Source organism: Nansenia antarctica (assembly GCF_963989245.1).
Source record: "Nansenia antarctica genome assembly, chromosome: 6".
Classification (NCBI taxonomy): Eukaryota; Metazoa; Chordata; class Actinopteri; order Argentiniformes; family Microstomatidae; genus Nansenia; species Nansenia antarctica.
Genome location: NC_137676.1, coordinates 11,593,151 through 11,615,652, shown reverse-complemented (window position 1 = coordinate 11,615,652; position 22,502 = coordinate 11,593,151). Strand labels below are relative to the sequence as shown.

General features: G+C 47.0%; 1 protein-coding gene across 1 annotated transcript; it reads right to left on the bottom strand.

Moving 5' to 3' along the window:
- Nucleotides 1-6,288: 6,288 nt before the first annotated feature.
- Nucleotides 6,289-16,606, bottom strand: LOC308160281 (phosphatidylinositol 4,5-bisphosphate 3-kinase catalytic subunit gamma isoform; the record flags this gene model as incomplete). The annotated part of the gene is made up of 20 exons (XM_080534199.1): nt 6,289-6,408; nt 7,024-7,161; nt 7,479-7,636; nt 8,107-8,218; nt 8,407-8,537; nt 8,827-8,917; nt 9,305-9,481; nt 9,722-9,816; nt 9,998-10,079; nt 10,539-10,682; nt 10,914-10,979; nt 12,235-12,360; nt 12,541-12,725; nt 12,933-13,398; nt 13,792-14,166; nt 14,278-14,454; nt 15,165-15,449; nt 15,790-15,900; nt 16,158-16,229; nt 16,286-16,606. The coding sequence occupies 20 exons, from the start codon at nt 16,604-16,606 to the stop codon at nt 6,289-6,291; spliced, it is 3,432 nt and encodes a 1,143-aa protein (XP_080390325.1).
- Nucleotides 16,607-22,502: the final 5,896 nt, after the last annotated feature.

The following is a 22,502-nucleotide window of genomic DNA, read 5'->3' as shown; positions in this document are numbered from 1 at the left end:
CATTACGGTAATCAGTAAACACCGGTATACTGTGCTTACTCACAGTCCCACACCACAAGACCCCAAGTAAAGAAGACTAAACAGAGTTTCCGAGGGAACAAAGTGAGATTCTTGGTGCTTTCAACTTGAAGTTTTAAAGTACCCACTCGATATAATAAACAACAGTTTAACGATCACTAAACACTTCATCATTTGTGTATTGGATTCATTATTCTCGTTTGCCGGAGGCTACCGGTAAGGGAGGGTTGACTTGTAAACATAGTTTCGTTTTAGCTCGTGTTCAAAAGCAAGAACTGTGTGTTCATCTAGTTATGTGTAGTTATGTGTTTTTAGCATGTCGATGTTCTCCCAGTATGTTGTCATGTTATTAAAATACAGTTTAGACCTTCGTAGCGATGTGTTTTGTTAGCTGTTAGCCGCTAGCAGCGTTTGTTGTGGTTTGGTCAGAGTCACTTTTCTCCCATTCAGTGTTTGAGGTGAACAAACATTCAAATACGCCTGTCGTGTTCAATCTTTCTCTGATTTGAATGTATGACACATCATTTGAAAGCTTACAATCTGTAGTTTAAGCATGTGTAAAAACTGAAAAAGTACGTTGCACATTTCACCAGGAGCTGTCACATATTGGTTGTTGGTTATAATTGTATAGCCTATTGGTTGTTTTCTGGTGTTGTTTTGCTCTGTTTGTAGTCTACTTGATGTATTTTTATCAGCTGTTAAATCACCACAGCGGTTAATCCACTAATAGAGATAATAGCAGATTGAAAATGCTTGTAGCTAACTACTCTATATCTCGTGGTTGCAGCTATTGCGAATTGCTATTCACGCGAGTCCGCTGTGAATCACCGCAGGTCCTTGACGCTTGTTGCAAAAATGGATGACGAACGGCTGATACTTGAGGTGGAAAAATATATATTTTTGACAGTGGAGCAGGTAGAACGTTGACGGTGACAATGCTCAGGTGGAGCTTGGACAACGGGAAGTTGACACAACGCAGTAGGTGGAGCTTGGGCGTAACGCAACCCCAGTCAAACGTTTGACTGCAGTATCTATTCTATGCGCCTTATAATCCGGTGCGCCTTATAATCCGGTGCGCCCTGTATATGAAAACAGTTCTAAAATAGGCCATTCGTTGAAGGTGCGCCTTATAATCCGGTGCGCCTTATAGTGCGGAAAATACGGTACTTGGAGATAGGCGACTGCTGCAATAGCCTTCACTGAAGCGTCTGAGAACACGTGTAGCTCCTTTCTTATGGCTGTTGAGATTGTAGAAGCAGAATAGGTTCTTGGGATCTCCAACTGCCTGAGGTCTTGAAGAGAGCTTCTCCAAGCGTTCCACTCATCTTCCCTTTCTGGAGGAAGAGGAGAGTCCCAGTCGGAGGCTTCGTTTGTGAGCTCTCGTAACAGGATCTTTCCCTGTATCGTAACTGGTGCAACGAATCCAAGTGGATCGAAGAGGCCGTTGACAGTAGCTAGAACACCCCTACGTGTGAAAGGCTTTGTGGATTCTGCTACTTGAAACGTGAAGACATCTTTCTTCAGATCCCAACTCACTCCAAGGCTCCGTTGAATAGGAGTGGGATCGACATCCAAGTTTAGGTCTTTGAGTCCCTTTGCTCGGTCCTCAGCAGAGAATGCTTCCATAACCTCCTGGCTGTTGGAAGCAACTTTGTGAAGTCGCAGGTTCGACACAGCAAGCATCTCCTGTGTCCGCTTCAGTAGGTCGATGGCTTCACGTGCTGTGGGCCTTGACAGGAGTCCGTCGTCAACGTAGAACTCTCTTTCGATGAACTGTTTGGCGTCAGACCCAAATTCTTCTTCACCATGAGCTGCAGCACGTCTGAGACCATAGATTGCCACCGCAGGAGAGGGACTGTTCCCGAATACGTGAACCTTCATGCGGTACTCACATATGTCGTTCCTAGGATCGTTGTCCTCGTACCACAGAAAGCGGAGAAAGTTCCTGTGGTCTTCTTTCACAACGAAGCTGTGAAACATTTGTTCTATGTCCACAGTGACAGCGATCGGTTCTCGTCTGAATCGCACCAGTACTCCTAAGAGGCTGTTATTTAAGTCCGGACCAGAAAGGAGAACATCGTTCAGTGACACGCCTTTCCATTTTGCACTGGAATCGAAGACGACTCGAATCTGGCCTGGCTTCTGAGGGTGATAAACCCCGAAGATAGGTAAGTACCAACATTCTTGTCCGTTCTCCAATGTAGGAGCCAGCTCAGCATGATCACGGTCGAAGATGTTCTGCATGAACGCGATGAAGTGCCTCTTCATCTCGGGCCTTTTCTCCAGTGTGTTTTGAAGAGAGGTAAGTCGTGTGAGGGCCTGGCCTCGGCTGTGAGGGAGTTGCTGACGTGGTGTTCTGAATGGCAATGGTGCCACCCAGCTGTTGCAGTCATCCATATACATTTCTTTGTCCATGACCTTTAAGAACAGTCTGTCTTCAATAGAGAGTCCAATCTTGTTGTCATCCTCGGACGTGTTGAAGATGGTGCTCCCTAAGTTGCATTCCCGGATACTGTGGGTGCCTTGCGCTGGGGCAATCTGATGTGCTGGCTTCGGAACATATTGCTCCTTCACCTGGATCCTGTTCGGACATGGGCTGAAGAATGAAGGGCGTTGGTTCTCAAGCACATTGGTGCGGTAGCTTTGGATGTCTGAAGGCTTGTGGGCTGCCTCTAGGCAGACTTCTCCTATGATGACCCATCCCAGGTCGAGTCGTTGTGCGTAGGGGGCGTCATGTGGACCGTTCCGTTGCTCCCGCACTTTATGAACTCTAAGGATGTCTCGGCCTAGCAAGAGAAGGATCTGTGCTTTAGAATCCAAAGGTGGTATACCATATGCTATGGGCTTGAGGTGGGAATGATGCAACGCTGCTTCTGGCGTAGGTATCTCAGCTCTTTCGGTGGGAATGTTGTTACACTCTATTAGTGTAGGTAGTGTCACTGTTGTAGCTCCATCCACAGATTCCACCACAAAGCCTGTGGCTCTCCTTCCTGTCATCTGAGTTGTACCTGCACATGTACGAAGTGTGAATGCTGAATCTGACCCCTTGATGTGGAACATATCAAAGATCGCGATCGGCACCCCTGTGTTAGATGCTTTACAGTAATTCCCCAAATGACCAGAAAAGGAAGTTAGATTTGTCGCTGGTCGCTTTTGACTAATTAAGTCGCAAAGGGGCTCTGGAAAGTCGCCAGATATAGGGACAATGTCGCCAAGTTGGCAACACTGGGAGTGCGTTCTTTAAACTTCCTTGGGTACGTTAATGAAAGGTGCTGATTGGCCGAAAAGGAGTTAGGTCAATCAGTGCTCTTCCTTAAGGACCCGGATTATGGCCAGAGATATTTGCCACTAGAATCTGAATTTGAATTACTGACTTTGAATTTGAATTACTGACTTTGAATTTGAATTGCTCAAATGTTATTTGTATATTTGAATCACATAATTTGAATTTGTATTGTTTAACTTGAATAACTGAATTGAAAAACTGAATCAAGTTAAACAATACAAATTCAAATTAAGTGATTCAAATTCATTTTTTTTATTAAAGTATTCAAAATGAGCAATTCAAATTCAAATGTCAGTAATTCAAATTCAGTTTCTAGTGGCACAGATCTCTGCCCATAGAGAATGTATAGAAATATCCTCTTACCTTTACTGGTCCTCACTCCTGCTCCCAGATCAAGAATAGGCCTAGTTGATCCTGTGTCCATGGACACTTTACTGCACACAATTTGTCAATTATATAATCATATTCAAATTCAGTATTTCCTAGAATGTCTGCATACTTTGGTGTTCATTTGTCATAACAAACTGCCATAAGAAATCTGCTTGGGAATGGTTTACTTTTCAATTTTCACTTACTTCGGATGTCAACAAGTGCAGGCTGCATTATCCTGTCGTGTTTGGTATTTTAAATGAAGGTTTTTGACAAACTGGAGAAAGTTTGGGATGTCTTCTTTTAAAATACGGTAGGAAAATGTGAGCAGATTAATTTATTATGGGTCTCAAAATGTCACGATTTGAACTCGTTGCCTGGCAAGTTAACCAACTGGCTAATCACGTTCGTTGTTAGGGTAACTAAACATGAACATTCCATGGTGTAGTTGACGCTTCTGAAGCGGCACCGTTCCTCTGTCTAATAATAATAATAATAGTAATTATTATTATTATTATTATTATTATTATTGTTGTTCTTATTATTATTATAATACATATATTAATAATAATACGACTTTGAAACAGAAATGTTGAGTTAAAAAAAGTTTCTGACATAATATAGATAGACATTGAAACTATAGAGTGTATGTTGCTGGTGCTGTCATGCTAGATTTAGTCCGCCTGCCAATATGTGTCCTAGGTAATCATATCTTTAGCTGTTGCTATGCCAACGTTCATTCCGCACATTCCCGGACTCGTGGGCAAATAGTGTCCGCCTGTGACGTTGCTATGCCATTGTACCGCTGACCATTCTGACCATTCTGGCCATTCTACCACTGTGCTGTGTGCTTACTACCCCTGTTGTAACCCAGTCATATCCCAAATGGTCTGAATTCACATCAATGTAACCACATAATCTACAGTATGCCCTGATACACAGGTCCAGGGTGGTATAGGCAGAGTGGTATATTTAGAAGAGGGTGCCAATGAAATTACTGGAGGCTTCAAATAGTTCCATTGTTCCAGTTTTCCGTTGTGAAGGACCACAAGCTCAAGTTTTGGGACATAAATGTGACAGTGCAGTTTCACTCCCAGAATGTCATGGCTACTTTCAGGAAAAACACTAAAACTACCACACATTTGGAAAAACAATATAATAATATAATCAAAATATTGATGACATTGTGAAGGATGACTGACATTGATGATATTAAAAAGGGAGGACATTGATGACCTCAATCTTATCCACCTCATTTTTCTGGTTTTCTGCTCGAAATGACATGCCCACAGTGAATATAGAATATCTCCACAATCACAAGGGCCTTCATAATGATATTGTTATCAAATGAAAGCTAACACCTGTGGGGTGGCTGTAGAAGTGTCAGAATCAAAATCTATGTTACTGAGTCAGAGCAAATAGAGCTAGAACATTATAAAACATCTCAAATTCAGTCTCCGCCTAAAAAAACAACAGCTTTTACAGTGAATATCACCTTGGAAACCTGATAACGAAGCCCAAATCATCTAGGAATCAGTACTCCAGGGTCTTATTAGTACTTGTGCCAAAGTCGATGCTAGTAATGTGAGCAAATGCAACTTTGTACCTGTTTTAGTACAGGTATGTTTAGGCGGACACCTATATGTTTAGGCCATTTGGAGATATGTTGGCACCATCTTTGACCTTTGACCTTTCTCATGTATCAGATTTCTTTTTTCTTTTTTTTCTTTTTTTGGGATTTTTTTGGGTTGGCCGACCAATGGTATGGAAATTCGGCGTTGAAACATTCTCCAGTTGGAGAAAACTGGATGTGACTTAGGCCGTGTTTACCGTCTCTGGAAAAAAATGGTGGCATCGTATAGCATGCAAAGTTGTGAAAAAAATTTGATATCGATGAAGAGAATTGATCGAGGTAAACTCTTTATATCACTTCGGATGCACATCGGGGTCCGTTGGCTCCTATGAGTTAAAGAGACATTATTGACGCAATTAAAGGGCCATTATTGACATCATTAAAGAGACATTGTTGACATCATTATAGGGCCATTATTGACATCATTAAAGAGACATTGTTGACATCATTAAAGAGACATTGTTGACATCATTAAAGGGCCATTATTGACATCATTAAAGAGACATTGTTGACATCATTAAAGATGGAGGACATTGTTAACATCATTAAAGGGCCATTATTGACATCATTAAAGAGACATTGTTGACATCATTATGGGGACATTGTTGACATCATTAAGGGGCCATTATTGGCATCATTAAAGAGACATTGTTGACATCATTAAAGATGGAGGACATTGTTGACATCATTAAAGAGACATTGTTGACATCATTAAAGATGGAGGACATTGTTGACATACTGTTGAACCCATTAATGCTAATCAACACCTCAGCTGGACCATGTCAGGGTGGAAATAGGATGTCAAACTTCATATTCATTATGTCCAGGACTGTGAACCTGTGATTGTCTACATTCTGTAGTCAAGAAGATATAACGAAAAGGTTCTAAAACAATTAACAACCTATATCAGTCCAGAGACGAGTTTTCAATAGCTGGTGTTATTGACCATACGCACGCACGCACACACACACACACACAGATATTATTTGATGCCAGCGACCATGTGGATCCACCAGTTAGCCTGAACGGTCCAGCCCAGCTGCTCACACAGGGAGATCTGCTGGAGGAAGTGTTCCCTGGCCTCGCCCTCACTACGGTCCTCCTGCACACACACACACACACACACACACACACACACACACACACACACACACACAGTCAACACACACACACAATCATCACAACACAACTTTGTACTGCAGCTATAGTGGTAATCACAAAACTCTTCTGAAACAATGTGTTTTCTGAGGGTAGTCCTGATCAGAGGCACTTATTGTCTCTCACAGTCTTACAAACTCCCTAGTAGGAGAGACTGGTACCTACAGCGCCTCCCTGTGGTGGAATATGTCCTATGCAGCACTGAGCTCAGGGATCCCTGTGTGTGTGTGTAAACAAATACTGTATAGCTTCAAAACTTAATTAAAACTATAATTTTGTTAATGGTTAGGGTTAGGGTTAGGGTTAAGGTTAGATGTTAAGATTATGTGTTAATGTTAGGCATTAGGTGTTAAGGCTGTTCCTGACTGCTCCTCTCCCCCAGCGACCCAGAGACTCCAGGAGCTTCTACAGAGACCCAACCTGCCCCCAGAATTCCTGGTGCCCTTTGACCCCTGCATCAGAGCTGGGACCATCCTGGTGAGGGCTGCAATGTGTGTGTGTGTGTGTGTGTGTGTGTGTGTGTGTGTGCCCGCGTGCGTGTGTGTGTGTGTGTGTGTACCTGCAGTGCCTCTCTGAGGTAACGCATGTCCTCTGCAGTGCTGAGTTCAGGGATGCCTGTCAGCAGCATGAGGGAGAAGAGGGTGACCAGCAGACGGGAGTGGGAGCGCAGAGACAGGTAGGCCTGGGTACAGGTGTCCTGGAGGGTGGGGGAGACCAGAGTTACACACACAAGCACACACACATGCACACACACACACACACACACACACAGGCACACACACACACACGCACACACACACACACACACACACATACACATGCATGCACGCACTCACACACAAACACACACACACACACACTCACACACACTCATAAAGACACACACACACACAGGCAGGCATGCACCCACACACACACACGCATGCAGGCATGCACCCACACACACACACACACACACACACACACACACACACACACACATACATACACACACACTATAACCAGATTACTGACCCTGAAGCGCTGGAAGTAGAGACTGGAGCGACCTTTGACCCTGCCCATGACATACAGGAAGTCCGGTGTGAGGACGAATGGGACACGTTCCCTGCTGACCCCCATGAAGTGCTTCCTGTTCCCCAGGATATGACCAAAGTCGATATGGAACAGGTTCCCTAGGGAGGCAGAACATATCACAACTCCATTCAATACACACTTCACTCACACACACAACACTGTTGAATACACACATCACACACAAGACTGTTTAATATGCACTGTACCAGTCACTGAAGCTAGAGCTGTCATATTTGACTGGTTAAGGGTTACACTTTACAGCTTACAGTTTCTTTCCTTATAAAATGGAACATAACATAAGACTATTGATATCAATAGAAGCATCTGTGTTGGTAGATAGCTCTGAATGTACACTAGATGTGTGTGGGTCCCATCTCTATAGTTGCTAACATGATCATTAGATACTGTTCCGGTTTTGATCCAAAATGTGATGCTTTATGTTGGGTTCATGGAATGGAATGAGGAGTGGTATCAAAACAGTCGTCATGATGATTTCTTTGTTGGTTCAGGGGTCATGATGATGCCATCGTTGGGTCAGGGGTCATGATGATGTCATCGTAGGTCTTACCTTGGTCAGTGATCATGATGTTGTCATTGTGGCGGTCTCCTATTCCGAGAACGTACGTTGCTACGCAGTAGCCTGCACAGGAGTTAACAAACCGCTCCATCGCCTTGTAGTGCTGATAATGATGATGTTGATGATGATGATGATGATGATGATGATGAAGATGATGATGATGATGATGATGATGAGACAAATACACAGAGATCAAAAGACAGACTGACAAGACAGACAAAGAGAAAGAGAGAGAGGAAGAGAGAGAGAGGAAGCGACAGAGACAGACAGAGAGACAGGAGTGATACTTACTATCTCCTGCAGAGGGCACTTCCCCTTCAGCCACTCAAACAGGGCGTCGTTCCTGAAAGCTCCTGTCGTTCCCCCCTGACTCCTCTGGACCGCTGCGATGGTCACGGCATCCCTCACTATCTCTATCATACCTGACACACACACACACATACACTCTCTATAATACCTACAACATAATTATGTGGCATTCCCAAGAGGAATCCGACAGTCTGCTGCCTCATATAGAAAAGCTATGATTCTTTGTTGAAATGGAAATGTGCCCCCGATTATTATTAAGCAATGTTGTGACTGTATAAACTGCTTAGAGTTAGGTTAGTTACCAAAGTTGTGACTGGTTAGAGTTAGGTTAGAGTTAGTGTAGAGTCAGGTTAGAGTCAGATTAGAGTTAGGTTAGAGTTAGGTTAGAGTTAGGTTAATTACCAATGTTGTGTCCTGTGGAGATGCAGCCGTAGGGGACCAGGTTAAGGTCCAGAGCTTTCTCCTGCCAGATAGAATCCATCACCACCAGAGTCTGCAGACCACAATAATAATAGCACAAACACGTCAACAATAACAATAACAACAACATCATCAAGGATAACGACAACGTATCCCTCCACAGGTATACTCTAGATGTAAGTGGTTGCAAGACCCTGCGACATACCAGTGTCATGTCCAGGGGGTGTACTTGTACATCAAGCCGCCTCACGCTACAGAAACAGGAGATAGGCTCCAGCCCTAAGGGCCGTTAGGCTACTTACTTATTTAAGTGGTTGCAGGTGATAGTTTGTCTCTAGAGGGGCAATCAATAGAGCAGATGCAGAGGCCAGTATCCTTCCTCTACATCAGAGATCATGTTTCCAGATTGTTCTGCAGTGACAAACTCCTTTACCTGGATCACCAGCATGTCCTGTCTCACCTGGATCACCAGCATGTCCTGTCTCAGGTCGTCTCCCTTTTTGAAGATGATGCCAATAGGAGGGGCAGCGGGGAGGTCGGGGGTACCATGGTGGCCGGGGGGGGTTGGGCTAGCCACACAGCTGAACTCCAGCCACAGAGGCTTCTTCTTAGAGGCCATGATCTTACACTTGTCTAGCTGTGGAGGGGATTGGTCAGAAACCACAAGAGCAGGGGATTGGTGAGAAACCAGGGGAGCAGGGGATTGGTGAGAAACCAGGAGAGAAGGGGATTGGTTAGTTTGTACAATATGTTGTTGAGTCTCACACACAAACACACACACACACATATACACACACATATACACACACACACACACACACACACACATACATATACACACACATACACACACATACACACACATTGCAGCCCTCACCAGGATGGTCCCAGCTCTGATGCGGGGGTCAAAGGGCACCAGGAATTCTGGGGGCAGGTTGGATCTCTGTAGAAGCTCCTGGAGTCTCTGGGTCGCTGGGGGAGAGGAGCAGTCAGGAACAGCCTTAACACCTAACACCTAACATTAACACATAATGTAGAGATATCGCCACTGGCCAGGTCGTCTTTGTAAATAAGAATTTGTTCTTAATTGAACCTGTCTGGATAAATAAAGGTACAATAACATTAAAATAAAAAACTGTAAAGGTGACGCAACCTGTGGGTGGGAAGTCGGTCTTGTCAGGGTAGAGTGTCTTCACCGTGTTGGCCACTTCCTGTAGAGCCTCCACTGCCTGCACCTGATTGGCCAATTGATGGAATTCATCAGATCATACTTTTGAAAACACATTCAGCCACAACATCAATGCAACAATGCCAGAATAACTATCGAAAACCATCGAGGATGAGTGAAATAGAGGGCAAGGATTTATTTCCATGGATGGGCCAACAATACAAGGACCATAAAGGATGAAGTCTTCTCAGTATCCTGCTTCTCCTGTATCATGTTCTGGTACCTGTTGAGAGAAGTTCTCCAGCAGATCTGCACTCTTAGGGGAACCATTTTGGGTTCAATGTAGAACCCTTTTGGGTTCCATTTAGAACCTTCTGAGAAAACGGCTACATGGAACCCAAAATGGGTGTACATCTAACAAAGGTTCAAAGGGTTCACCTTTCATGGGGACAAATTAAGGACCCTTTTACAATGTTTTCTAAGAGTGGGGTACCTGTTTAGAGAAGTTCTCCAGCTGGTCTGGTACCTGTTTAGAGAAGTTTTCCAGCATGACCGGTCCACAGCCCAGTAGATAAGCCTCCAGAACCACGGCCATGCGCTGACGGAAGTACGGACACCCTGCCACCTCGCTGCGGACATACCAGAAGAAGAAGTGGCCGATCCTCTTGCTCTGGAGGACAGGACAGGGAGAGGATGGATTGATGTTTTAACAGCAACAATATATTCTAGAATTACTAATCTATTGTAGATCTATCTTATGTGCATTAAAATGTATGAAGAAGTTACATCCATTTCCCACCATTGGTGCTAACCCTAACTTTAAATGACATCAAGGCTGTGTTTGCCTGCTGATCTAAAGGCTATCTGGCATGTTTACAGATTAGAGGAAGAGATCACTCACTCTCAGTGCTCGCCGGATCAGGAAACGCGCCAGGAAGCTGTCATGGTACGGCTCCACCTTCAGAGTCTGAGAAGAAGAGAGAGAGGAGAGAGAGACGAGAGAGGAGAGAGATGAGAGAAAGAGGAGAGACAACAACAATACTGATCTCAGATCCTTGCACAGTGGTCTCCAGATTTATTTAACCTTCATTTATACAGGGGAAAACACACGAGACCAAGGCCCATTTTGCAAGTGCACCCTTACCTGTCCATAATATCTATACACCTAGGTTGACATAAGCCACATTTTAAACTAACCATGTTTTCAGAATTACAATTTGTGAGCGAGAGGGCCAGCTCCTTTGCTGAAGCTGAAGGGGATTTAAAAGGAGATGTGTTCCAGTATTAAGTTGAGCCCAGATATCCAGTACAGTAACATCCATAAGTAAAGAGTAGCAAAATAGAAATGTCTTTGTAGCAGCAAAAAGACCATCAAGAATCACAACGTTCATAAAACTACCACAGATGGTATACACAGCCAGCCAAAACCCAACCACAAGCTTGAAACCAGCCAACATCAGTACCAGCACCAGGACCAGCACCAGGACCCACAGAATCCAAAACACCTTCCAAAACACACTATTCGTCAGCAGAACAAGCCGCAATAAGCAAGTGGAGTCTGCTTGTGATTTAACATGTAATTTAACTGCTTGAGTCCATCAAGGACGACAGATGGAAATTAGTTTCTTGCTAAATCTGATGCATCTTCTTGTTTCCTGTAGACAATTAATGCATGTGCACACTGTCCTTCTCTAAACCAAATAAGCTAAACTAAATCAAAACAGTAACACAGCGGAGGCTGAATTACCAATGAAGTCCAGGTCAGAAAAGTACTTTTAGAGGGAGTTGTAGAGCAGGTGGAAGGCGAGTGCTTCACCAGGAGATTCAAGAGTTTGGTAGTAAAAACAGATAGATTCCAGCTCTCTCACCCATCTTTACATTACATTTTTGCATTTACATTGACATTTTGGGCATTTAGCAGACACCTTATCCCAAAGCAACTTACAATCAATACATTTGACTAAGCAAGTGAATCATCAATCCACCAGTCATAGCAGGAAGAGTGATCTAGCTCAGGCCAGCGGCCATTGGCAGTCGTCGTGATAGAAGAAGAAAGATTTTCATTACACAGTATAGGGGGAAGCAGGTGTCTCTGGAGACACAGTGCTGGGGGGTAGTAGAAGTCTCAGGAGGAGTAGTTAAGGTGTAGCCCATCTTCTGACGGAAGATGGTGAGTGATTCTGCAGTTCTGACCGCCGTGGGAAGCTCCCCCTCTCTCTTACCTGGACCAGTTGCAGTAGGTACCTCAGGACCTCGTCGTTGGTCAGACTCTCCAGCCGCTGGACTGCCAGTCTCCGCACAACCTCATCTGCAAAGTCCACACTCAGCAGCTCCAGAGCCACACACACCTGGGGATAGATAGAGACATACAGAAATACAGACACACACACACACACACACACACAAACAGACATGCATGAACATATGTACACATGTACACACACAAACACACACACACACACATGCACACACATGCATGCACACGCACACACACACACACACACACACACACACACACATGCAAGCACCTCCAGATCCTTGGCGTCCCATTGGTCGAGGAGCCAATGGACATCCTGGACCACGCTGGGCCTCAGCCAATCAATGCTGCGCAGGAACTGAGGCAGGTTGGAGGCATAGCGAACGCTCTCCTCCCTGAACCTCCGCAGACGTCCTCTGTCTGTCCCCATGGGGGAGGGAGCTCTGAGGAGGGGTTCTGAGGTGGAGAGGCTGGATGGGGATGAGGAGGGGGATGGGAGGTTGAGGGTGGGTGAGATGGGGGACTGGCTTGAGTGTGGAGGGTGGGGGGAGAGACTGTAAGGATGTGAGGTGGGAGAGAGGGGTGAAGCGGGGGAGAGGGGTGAAGCGGGGGAGAGGGGTGAGGCGGGGGAGAGAGCCGTGTCTACAGGGGAGGAGGGGCTACGCGGGAGGACCACGGGGAAGCTGTAGCGGTCGAGCAGGAAGCTGATGGCCATGGCGTCGGCCACATCAGGGTTGGTGGAGGAGGAGAGCTTGTCCGCCTGGTAGGTGAATGTCTCCTCTTCGAGTTCTGCGAAGCTCCACATGTGTAGAGTGTGAGGCCCCTGGCGCAGCAGAGCCCGGTGGTCCATCAGCAGAAGGTTCACAAAGTACAGCACTTTCCCCGGGCCAGGACCTGGACCTAGGGGACCCTGCTGCCTCCCCGCTCCTCCCCCTACCCCTCTCTGGAGGTCTGGGGACCTGAAGGACTCCTTGGCTGGGGGGTTGGTGTCCTGGCCGCAGGCGATGATGGTGAAGCCGAGCTTGGCTCCGCGAGGAAGTTCGCTGAGGAGCACGTCGAACTCCAGCCACTGGTTCCACAGGACCTCATCTGAGAAGGGCTTGGACACGGAACACACGGAGGACAGCACCTGAGCACAGATCAAAGGTCAAATGTTTAGTTCAGGATTTTCTTTTGGGCTCACAAGTATTCATCCCAGACATTATAGCACAGAATAAAATAAACACAGTACATTATTTCACAATGACAAATAAATATTTATAGATCTAAACCAGGAGAGGCTGGCCGAGGTAGAAATCAGAGGACGGGTTCATTGTACTGCTTGGAAGGAATGAGATATCATTATTCATTCCATTCCATGCATTACAATGAGCCCGTCCTCCCATGTCTACCTCCACCAGCCTACACTGATATAAACAAAGTTTGGACTCATCATTAGGAGTTCAAAAAAGCAGTTTTGGTCAAATATATAGATCTCAATTAGATTAGATTAGATGAGGTGAGATGAGATGAGATCTGAGACCTTGCAGCCGTAGAGGATAGAAGCCTCTACGTAGACGGCCAGGGGGGGTTTGGAGCTGGAGGGGGGCGAGGGGGGCTGGGGGATGTCGAACCCCAGCAGCTTGACCCTGAACCTCCTGTCACAGTCCCACAGTGAGATCATCACGATGTCATCCACCTCCTGGTTCCTGAGGCAGAGCTCCGTGTGGGAGCTCGAGAGGCCTGTGAAACTGTCCACCAGCGGCCAGTCTACCCCCAGGGCTGTGTCCTCCTCACAGAGCTGCGCCACAGGGAACACAGACAGGTGCAGGTCCTGCTGCGTCCTCAGACACTGCCGCACCCACAGGAAGGCAGAGAGGGGGAAGTTTCCGGAGAGGAACTCCTCTCTGCCCCACACCTGAGGGGACAGCAGAGGAGAGATGTTCACATCAACCAATCAACCAATCAACCAATCCATCCATCTATCTATCCATCTACCCATCCATCCATCCATCAATCAATCCATCACCTTCAGAACCACATCACCAGAATCCCACTGGACCTGTTGTTCGGCCAGGACCGTCTTGTAAAAGGTGAACAGCTTGCCAGGCGTGATGTGGAGCTCCACCTTCAAGGTTAGGCTGCCAGCGGCATCAGGGTGGTAGAAGACCACAGAGAGCCTCCTGCTACGCTGATCTTGGTGTTCCTTGGGGAGGGGGGGGAGGGGGACTATAACGTTTTGTAATGTAGCAAATGTGTAGCGAGGTTAACTCCCCAAGAGGTCCACTCCCCAAGAGGTTCACTCCCCTGGAGGGTTCACACCCCAAGAGGGTTCACTCTCCAAGAGGGTTTAACTCCCCTGGAGGGTTCACTCCCCAAGAGGGTTAACTCCCCAAGAGGGTTCACTCCCCAAGAGGGTTCACTCCCCAAGAAGGTTCACTCCCCAAGAGGGTTCACTCCCCAAGAAGGTTAACTCCCCAACAAGGTTAACTTCTCAAGAGAGTTCACTCCCCAAGAAGGTTAACTCCCCAAGAGGGTTAACTCCTCAATAGGGTTCATAAAAAAAAAGAAAAAAAGCTATTTGAGTTGCATTTCATGTACGAAAGGCGCTATATAAATAAAGCTTTACTTACTTACTTACTTAAGTCCCCAGTAGGGTTCACTCCCCAATAGGGTTAAATCCCCCCAGAGGGTTAACTCCCCAAGAGGGTTCACTCCCCTGGAGGGCCTCTACAGTAGGTTGGACACTTAGCATTCTTAAGGCTCCTTAAAAATGCTTGTTATCAAAATCTCTCAGAAAAGAGAAAATAGAAAAGTATTCAATATAATCTCAATGGGATGTGTCTGTATGTATAAAGTGTAAATAAATGAATCCACAGAGTGATATGAACATAGAATAGAAGGGAGACATCCCACCTGGGGGATAGGCGCAGAGGTGGTCCATGGTTCTGTGGCATACGCCAGGAAGTCCCGACTCCTCAGCTCCTCCCTCCGCGGAGACGCCAGCTTCCTCCGGGTGAAGCTGAGCTCCCCCAGCCTATCAGCAGCCAGCGTGTCCATGTCGTGGCCAATCAAGTAGACCAGGGTACGGCGGAGGCTCCGCCTCTCCTCTGTGTCACCGGGCGGCGGTGATACCACTATCCTGGCGGTGGCCACGCCCCCAACACCACGTGACCACGGGACGTCCAGCGTCCGCAGGACCTGATAAAGGGATGAAGAATGAAGGGATGAAGAATAAAACACTTAAAAGGTCTCTAAAACCCACATGACTTCCTGGACATTGACTCTCATATCTATCAACTTCCCCTTTTCCAGTTGCTATTTTTTTAATTTAACCTTTATTTATCTGGGTTAGTCTCATTGAGAGAGACCTGGTCAAATATCCCCCCCCCCACACACACACCCAAAGAGCATCTGTGTGATTGTTGGTGATAACGACAGTTTAGCTCATGCTGTACTTTCTTCATTCATGAATGTATTGATGATAGGATTATAAGACACCTTATTGATGTATATAACAGAAAGGGAGTTCCAGCCTTACCTGGTAGTCATCGTAGATCTCGTAGCAGTGGTCTCCCTTGGTATAGAGCAGGATGAACCGGTCAGGGTCCAAGAGTGCCAGCGGGTCCGGGTGGCAGCCTCTCTCCTGGGCCTGTGTCACAGCATGACAGCATCACAGCTCAGCTCAGTACCCAACAGAACAGCTCAATTCAGTCTGGCCCAGCCCGGCACAGCATAGCATAGCACAGCACAGCACAGCACAGAATAGCACAGCAAATCAAATCTAACTTAAGTCAAAGTGCTTTTAAATCACAAGGTGATTCACATAACAGCAACACAGAATGAGGCAATAGAATATAAATGGAAATAAAAGTATTAAAAGCAAACATTTTCTCTCTATCTTGTTACCTGGATACAGAGACGCAGTCTCAGCTGATGGACGGTGCACTGGGCTGGCAGTCGGACCACCACAGCAGGAGCCTGACCCAGACCCTCCACACCACCCAGAGGGCCTCTCCCTGGGGCGTCACCCCCACCCTGAGGGCCTCTCCCTGGGGCGTCACCCCCACCCTGAGGGCCTCTCCCTGGGGTGTCACCCCCACCCTGAGGGCCTCTCCCTGGGGCGTCACCCCCACCCTGAGGGCCTCTCCCTGGGGCGTCACCCCCACCCTGAGGGCCTCTCCCTGGGGTGTCACCCCCACCCTGAGGGCCTCTCCCTGGGGTGTCACCCCCACCCTGAGGGCCTCTCCCTGGGGCGTCACCCCCACCCTGAGGGCCTCTCCCTGGGGCGTCACCCCCACCCTGAGGGCCTCTCCCTGTGGCGTCACCCCCACCCTGAGGGCCTCTCCCCATGGCATCATCCCCAGTCACAGGGCCTGTCTCCTGGATTAACTCACAGATGAACTCTAGGCTGTTCTCAAAACAGCTGGACCCAGAGGTCTCTGCTGCTCCCTCTGGACCTTGACCCCTCTTGGAGTGACTACAGATCAGATCCCTCTCCATGTGAGCTAGTAGAAACAATCACAGTGTTAATAAATATAGCAAAAATAAATATATGAAATAGAAATAAATAAGTTGTGTGTTGAACAGAAGACCCATGCTTGGCTACAGACACACACATATAGTCCACAACACACACACACACACACACACACACACACACACACACACACACACACACCTATTGCATACTATCCACATATCCACATCACAGACTACTACACACTGTACAATAGCCTTGTTTCTGACTGAGTTAACACCATGTCTGACTAAAAGACATGGCAGAATCTCTTCTCACCTGCGCAGCTGTGTTTTCCTCCTCGTCCCCAGAGCCAGGTGTGATGAGTGAAGGTGCATTACTGGAACAATAAAGCTGTGATTTCCCCTTCCTGTAATCCTACTTCCTCATGCCATTGTGACCTGGTGGCTGATCGTCCAATCAGAGAGAGACACAGCCTTTTATAGTAATCATAAGGTTCCTCTATGATGCTTTGTAACAGGTTACAATAAACTGGTTGAAACAGACACACATACACACACACACACACACACACATGGCCAGAGAGAGATAAACACACACAGCAGTGTGTAAACCTGTTTGTCTTGTCGTTATGTTAAGCCGTGCCAGGAATACACCTGGCACCCAAACACGCACAACCGCGCACACACACATACACACACTCACACACACACATACACACACACACACACACATAAAGAACCGATTAGAATTTACATCAAATCAATTAAAATTAAACTTTATTTATAGTAAAGTGCATTTATAACCCTATATTTATAACCCTAACCCTAACCCTAACACACTTTACAAAAGAGCACAAACCAAAGGTGAGGTAATAAAACAATAATAAAAGGCTGTAGGGTAGTTAATGAGGCTGGTGGCCAGTGATTGGACCAGCCAAGACACATGACCATCAGAAAGTTGCTGCCCTTCTCACTTCATATATAAACAAAAATCATTCTGCATGCCCGTTTACCCTGATAATGAATATACTCTGTAACACTGACGATGAATATACCCCATACTCCTGACAATGAATATACCCTGTAACCCTGGCGATTGACCATCTCAGACAAGTTATCAACTTGTATAATACAAAAGATACGTAACATAGATTTCTATTGAAGCTCGAACAAATCACATACTTTCTGTACAGTGTATGCACAACCCACAGCTGGTAACAATAAACGAACAACATGAGTCAAATAAATAATCATTTGAATCAAATGTCAAGGTTCCCAGCAGAATGGTACCACAGACTGGAGAGAGATGAACACAGCTAGTCTTAGAGGAACGATGACACTAATCAAAACATCTCTGTATTATAAATACTTATTTTGAATATCTGACTCTTGGACATGGGCATCCCACGGTCCCAGAGGACTGGAGCCAGGGGGGGGGGGGCAGGGCGGAGGGGGGGGGGGATGGAGGGGTGGAGAGAGGGGGGGGAGGAGGAGGGGAGGGATGGAGAGAGCGATGGAGGGAGAGGACAGAGAGATAGATGGAAGGATTAGGGAGGGAGGGAGGGATATAAAGGGAAGGGTGGAGGCCTTATTTAGGTTGGAACGAGGACGCTCTGGACAGCCAGCTGCTCTTCTGAGGAATGTCCAAGAATAGAGTGAGGAAAAGAGGAGGAGGAAAGGAGGAGAGGAGGAGGTGGTGCTGGGGGTCAGGGTAAAACAGAAGAAGGGTGAGGGAAGGAGAGAGAGGAGAGGTGGGGTAAAAAGAGAAGGAGAGGAGGTGTTTGAGGAAACAAAGAGAGAGAAGAGGAGGCAGGAGTGGGAGAGAGAGAGAGAGAGAGAGAGAGAGAGAGAGAGGGAGAGAGAGAGAGAGAGAGGGAGAGGCAGAGAGAGAGAGAGAGAGAGAGAGAGAGAGAGAGAGAGCAGAGAGAGAGAGAGAGAGAGAGAGAGAGAGAGAGAGGCAGAGAGAGAGAGAGAGGGGGGGGGGATAGGAATAGAGGCAGGGAGAAAAGAAGAGAAGGGATTTGAGCCGTAAGTATCAGCTGGAGCTGTCAATCAAACACACATTAGAATCTTGGACAGGCTGAGGTGACATCAGAGCCCCCAGAGAAGGTGTGTGTGGGGGGGGGGGGGGGGGGGGCAGCGAGGGAAGGAGGGGGGGTTGTAGAGGGTGGGGGTGGACTGTTTAGACACCCTACTTACAGAGGGAGATGATGTGGGGAACAGGTGTGTTGTTAGATCGGGGGGGAGAGCTCAGCGACTGTGATGACAGCGTGGCAGCGTAGATGACAGCGCCTCGAGTCGCAGGACACCGTAACTGAGGCTTATATTTTAATGCTGTGTCTCGGCACAAACACAGGGGCAGACGGGGGGGGGGGGGGGGGGGGGGGGTGCTTAGGGGGTTGTGTCTGAACTGTCAGTGCTATTTTCAAGGCCCTATTTTTTCCGGGGCACCTAATGACACTTGACCTGCTCATTGTCATGAACACGCCTCTGTTGACTATTTCAGCCGGGGGCTGAAAATAAAGCCCTGAGTCTCCCCAGAGCAGCTGGACACTGCCACGTCACTCTACATGTCCTTATTCCCTCTCTCTCCCTTCATCTCCTTCATTGCATCCTTCTACCCTTCCATCTCCCTCTATCTCCTTCCTTCTATACTTCTACCCCTCCATCTCCCTCTCTCCTTCATTCTCTATGTCTACCCCTCTATCTCCCTCTCTCTCCTTTTTCTATACTTCTACCCCTCAATGTGTGTGTGTGTGTGTGTGTGTGTGTGTGTGTGTGTGTGTGTGTGTGCGTGCGTGAGTGTGTGTGTGTGTGTGTGTGTGTGTGTGTGTGTGTGTGTGTGTGTGTGTGTGTGTGCGTGCGTGAGTGTGTGTGTGCGTGTACATGTGCGTGTGCCTGTGTGTAAGATGATTGCCTCCATTCCACAGTGAGACAGAGCCTTGGGAGTAGATATATTTGCAAAGCCAACGAAACTCAAGCACTCCAAGGATTACTAGATGAAACCAGAGCAGGCGAGGGGGGAGAGGAGGACAGGGATTAGTGACTGACAAGGTCACTGTTTGTCCCTCAGAGAGAAGGTGGGGGAGAGAGAGAGAGAGAGAGAGAGAGAGAGAGAGGGGAACAAAGAGAGAGAGGAGAAAGGAAGAAAGTGAGAGGGGAAGAGAGGAGAGAGAGGGAGTGAGAAAGAGAGAGAGAGAGAGAGAGAGAGAGAGAGAAGAGATAGGGAGAGGAAGGGAGACAAATGGGGTAGAGAGAGAGAGAGGGGGGGGAGAGGTAGAGAGAGGTAATTGATAGTTTGATGAATAAAAAAATATTTAAAAAGTAATACAAATATGTAATATGTACCGACTGTGTTTCCAAACGGTCCAACGTTTGTGTTTTATCCCTGTAGTGGCCCTGTTCTAATGAGACCAGATCAGATCGTAGAATAGAATGGAATATGAAATGAAATGTTTATTTCCCCAGCGGTATGAAGTTGGAGTGTCACACCTCAGATGAACACGTCTCAGACATTGTTAATGAGATGTTGTCTCATGTCTCAGTTGAGAGAGGAGGGGTATTGGCTTTTAACGAGGAGAGAAGGAAGAGCAAGACTAACTGATGGTGTGTGTGTGTGTGTGTGTGTGTGTGTGTGTGTGTGTGTGTGTTTGTGTGTGTGTGAGTGATCATATTACTACTATGACCAGTCCAAAGACATGTCAGAGGTGGTGAGGACAGAGTGGCAAGCTAAAAGATGGGTTAACGCGCATGCACATACACACACACACACACACACACACACACACACACAGACACACACACCCACCCACCCACACACACACACACACACACACACACACACACCCACACACACAGAGGTGCCTGATACAATGATCTGTCATCTTTCTCCCAAGCCCATCCCACATACAACACTGTCCTAGGGGGGGGGCGTGTGTGTGTGTGTGTGCGTGTGAGTGTGTGTGTGTGTGTGTGTGTGTGTGGCCGTCCATCTGCTGTTAGATGCCCAGTTGATCCATTGCCAAAATAACCAACCAGTACCTAATGCCTGAGCTAAATGTCACTGAAGCTTGTCCTTGGGGTGGGGGTGGGGGGGGGGGGATTAGGTCTGTTGCGGGGGTGAGGGCGGGGGGGGGGGGGGGTTATATTATGGCTGTGGGGGGGTGCAGAGTGAGGAGGAAGGTGATTGGTTGGTGCTAGTCCAAGCCAGGGGCTTCTTGCCCAATCCTGACCATTTTCAGTAAATGATGCCAGACTACTTATGGAGGGGATATCGCTGGTGGCTGGTCACTGTCCCTCTGTCACAAGAAGTCTCTCTGAACTGGACCTTCCGTACATCCGTCTGTTCTATTACTTGTAGTCTGTACCAGCGGAGCCTGCCACCATGGTAAGAGTCTGGAGAGAGAGGAGGAGGAGAGGAGGAAGAGTAGAAGATGTTTTAGGATTGTTTCGTTGGTTCATTCTGCTTGTTCTGATGGATTGGAGAAGAGTTGAAAACCTGAAGATGGAGATTTATGGATACGTGCTGCCTGTGCTTGAAGACACACCCACACACATAAACACACACACACACACAAACACACACACCCACACACACACACACACACACACACACACACACACACACACACACACACACACACACACACACACACCGGCTGGCCCAGTGTGGGTGTAAATCTGGAATAACATGGGTGTCTATACAAGAGGCTGTGGACTGGATGAACATCATCGTGTTCAGGGTTCTCCTCAGGATGTTTGAACAGCGTGGCACTGGATTGCCTTATCAAAACCTGACTCGTGTTGTCAAGATGTTCAAAAGATACTCTGAGGAACACCTTCACTTTAATTTTCTTTTTTAACAACGATGTTGTTGCCAATCAAAGACAGTTACTCTAACATTCATAAATATATAGTTGAATCTTGTAATGTTTACATAGCGCAGTGCCAACTCTTGCGTTGCTTGAGGAGAACCCTGGTGTTATAGAAGCTACGGGAGGAGAGGGTGGGAGGGAGGAGAACCCTGGTGTTATAGAGGCTACGGGAGGAGAGGGTGGGAGGGAGGAGAACCCTGGTGTTATAGAGGCTACGGGAGGAGAGGGTGGGAGGGAGCACAGAGATGGCTGAAGGATGGTTTCTGAAGTGATCATTTTGCATTTCGCAGTTAAAAGTAGTTTGTTTTTGTGGTTGGTGTGTGTGTGTGTGTGTGTGTGTGTATGTGTGTGTGTGTGTGTGTGTGTGTGTATATATGTGTGTGTGTGTGTGTGTGTGTGTGTGTGTGTGTGTGTGTGTGTGTGTGTGTGTGTGTGTGTGTGTGTGTGTGTGTGTGAGTGTGTGTGTGTGTGTGTGTGTGTGTGTGTGTGTGTGTGTGTGTGTGTGTGTGTGTGTGTGTGTGTGTGTGCTGCTGCTGTGCCAGATGCTGTGGGAGAATCCCGCTGTTTTCAAACAAGTCAGACTCTTAACTGAACTTTTATGAGGAAGAGACATTCACTTCTAAAAGGATCTAGGTCTATCTTTGAGTGTTCTAGAATGACCTAGAACTATTATAGAATAGAAGAGAAGGCTGGCTCTAGTTTGGTGTGAGTGTTGGGAGCTTCCAGTGAATGTTGGGAAGAGGGGGGCAGCAACACTATTCAGGTGGTCAGATCTCTGGGTTGGCAGTGTTCTGACTCTGTGCTCTGACTCTGCCCTGAACAGACATGGGACTCTGTCATCAAGGGAAATCAACATGCCAGGCATAGTCACACTATATTAATCATGTGGCTGCAGCTG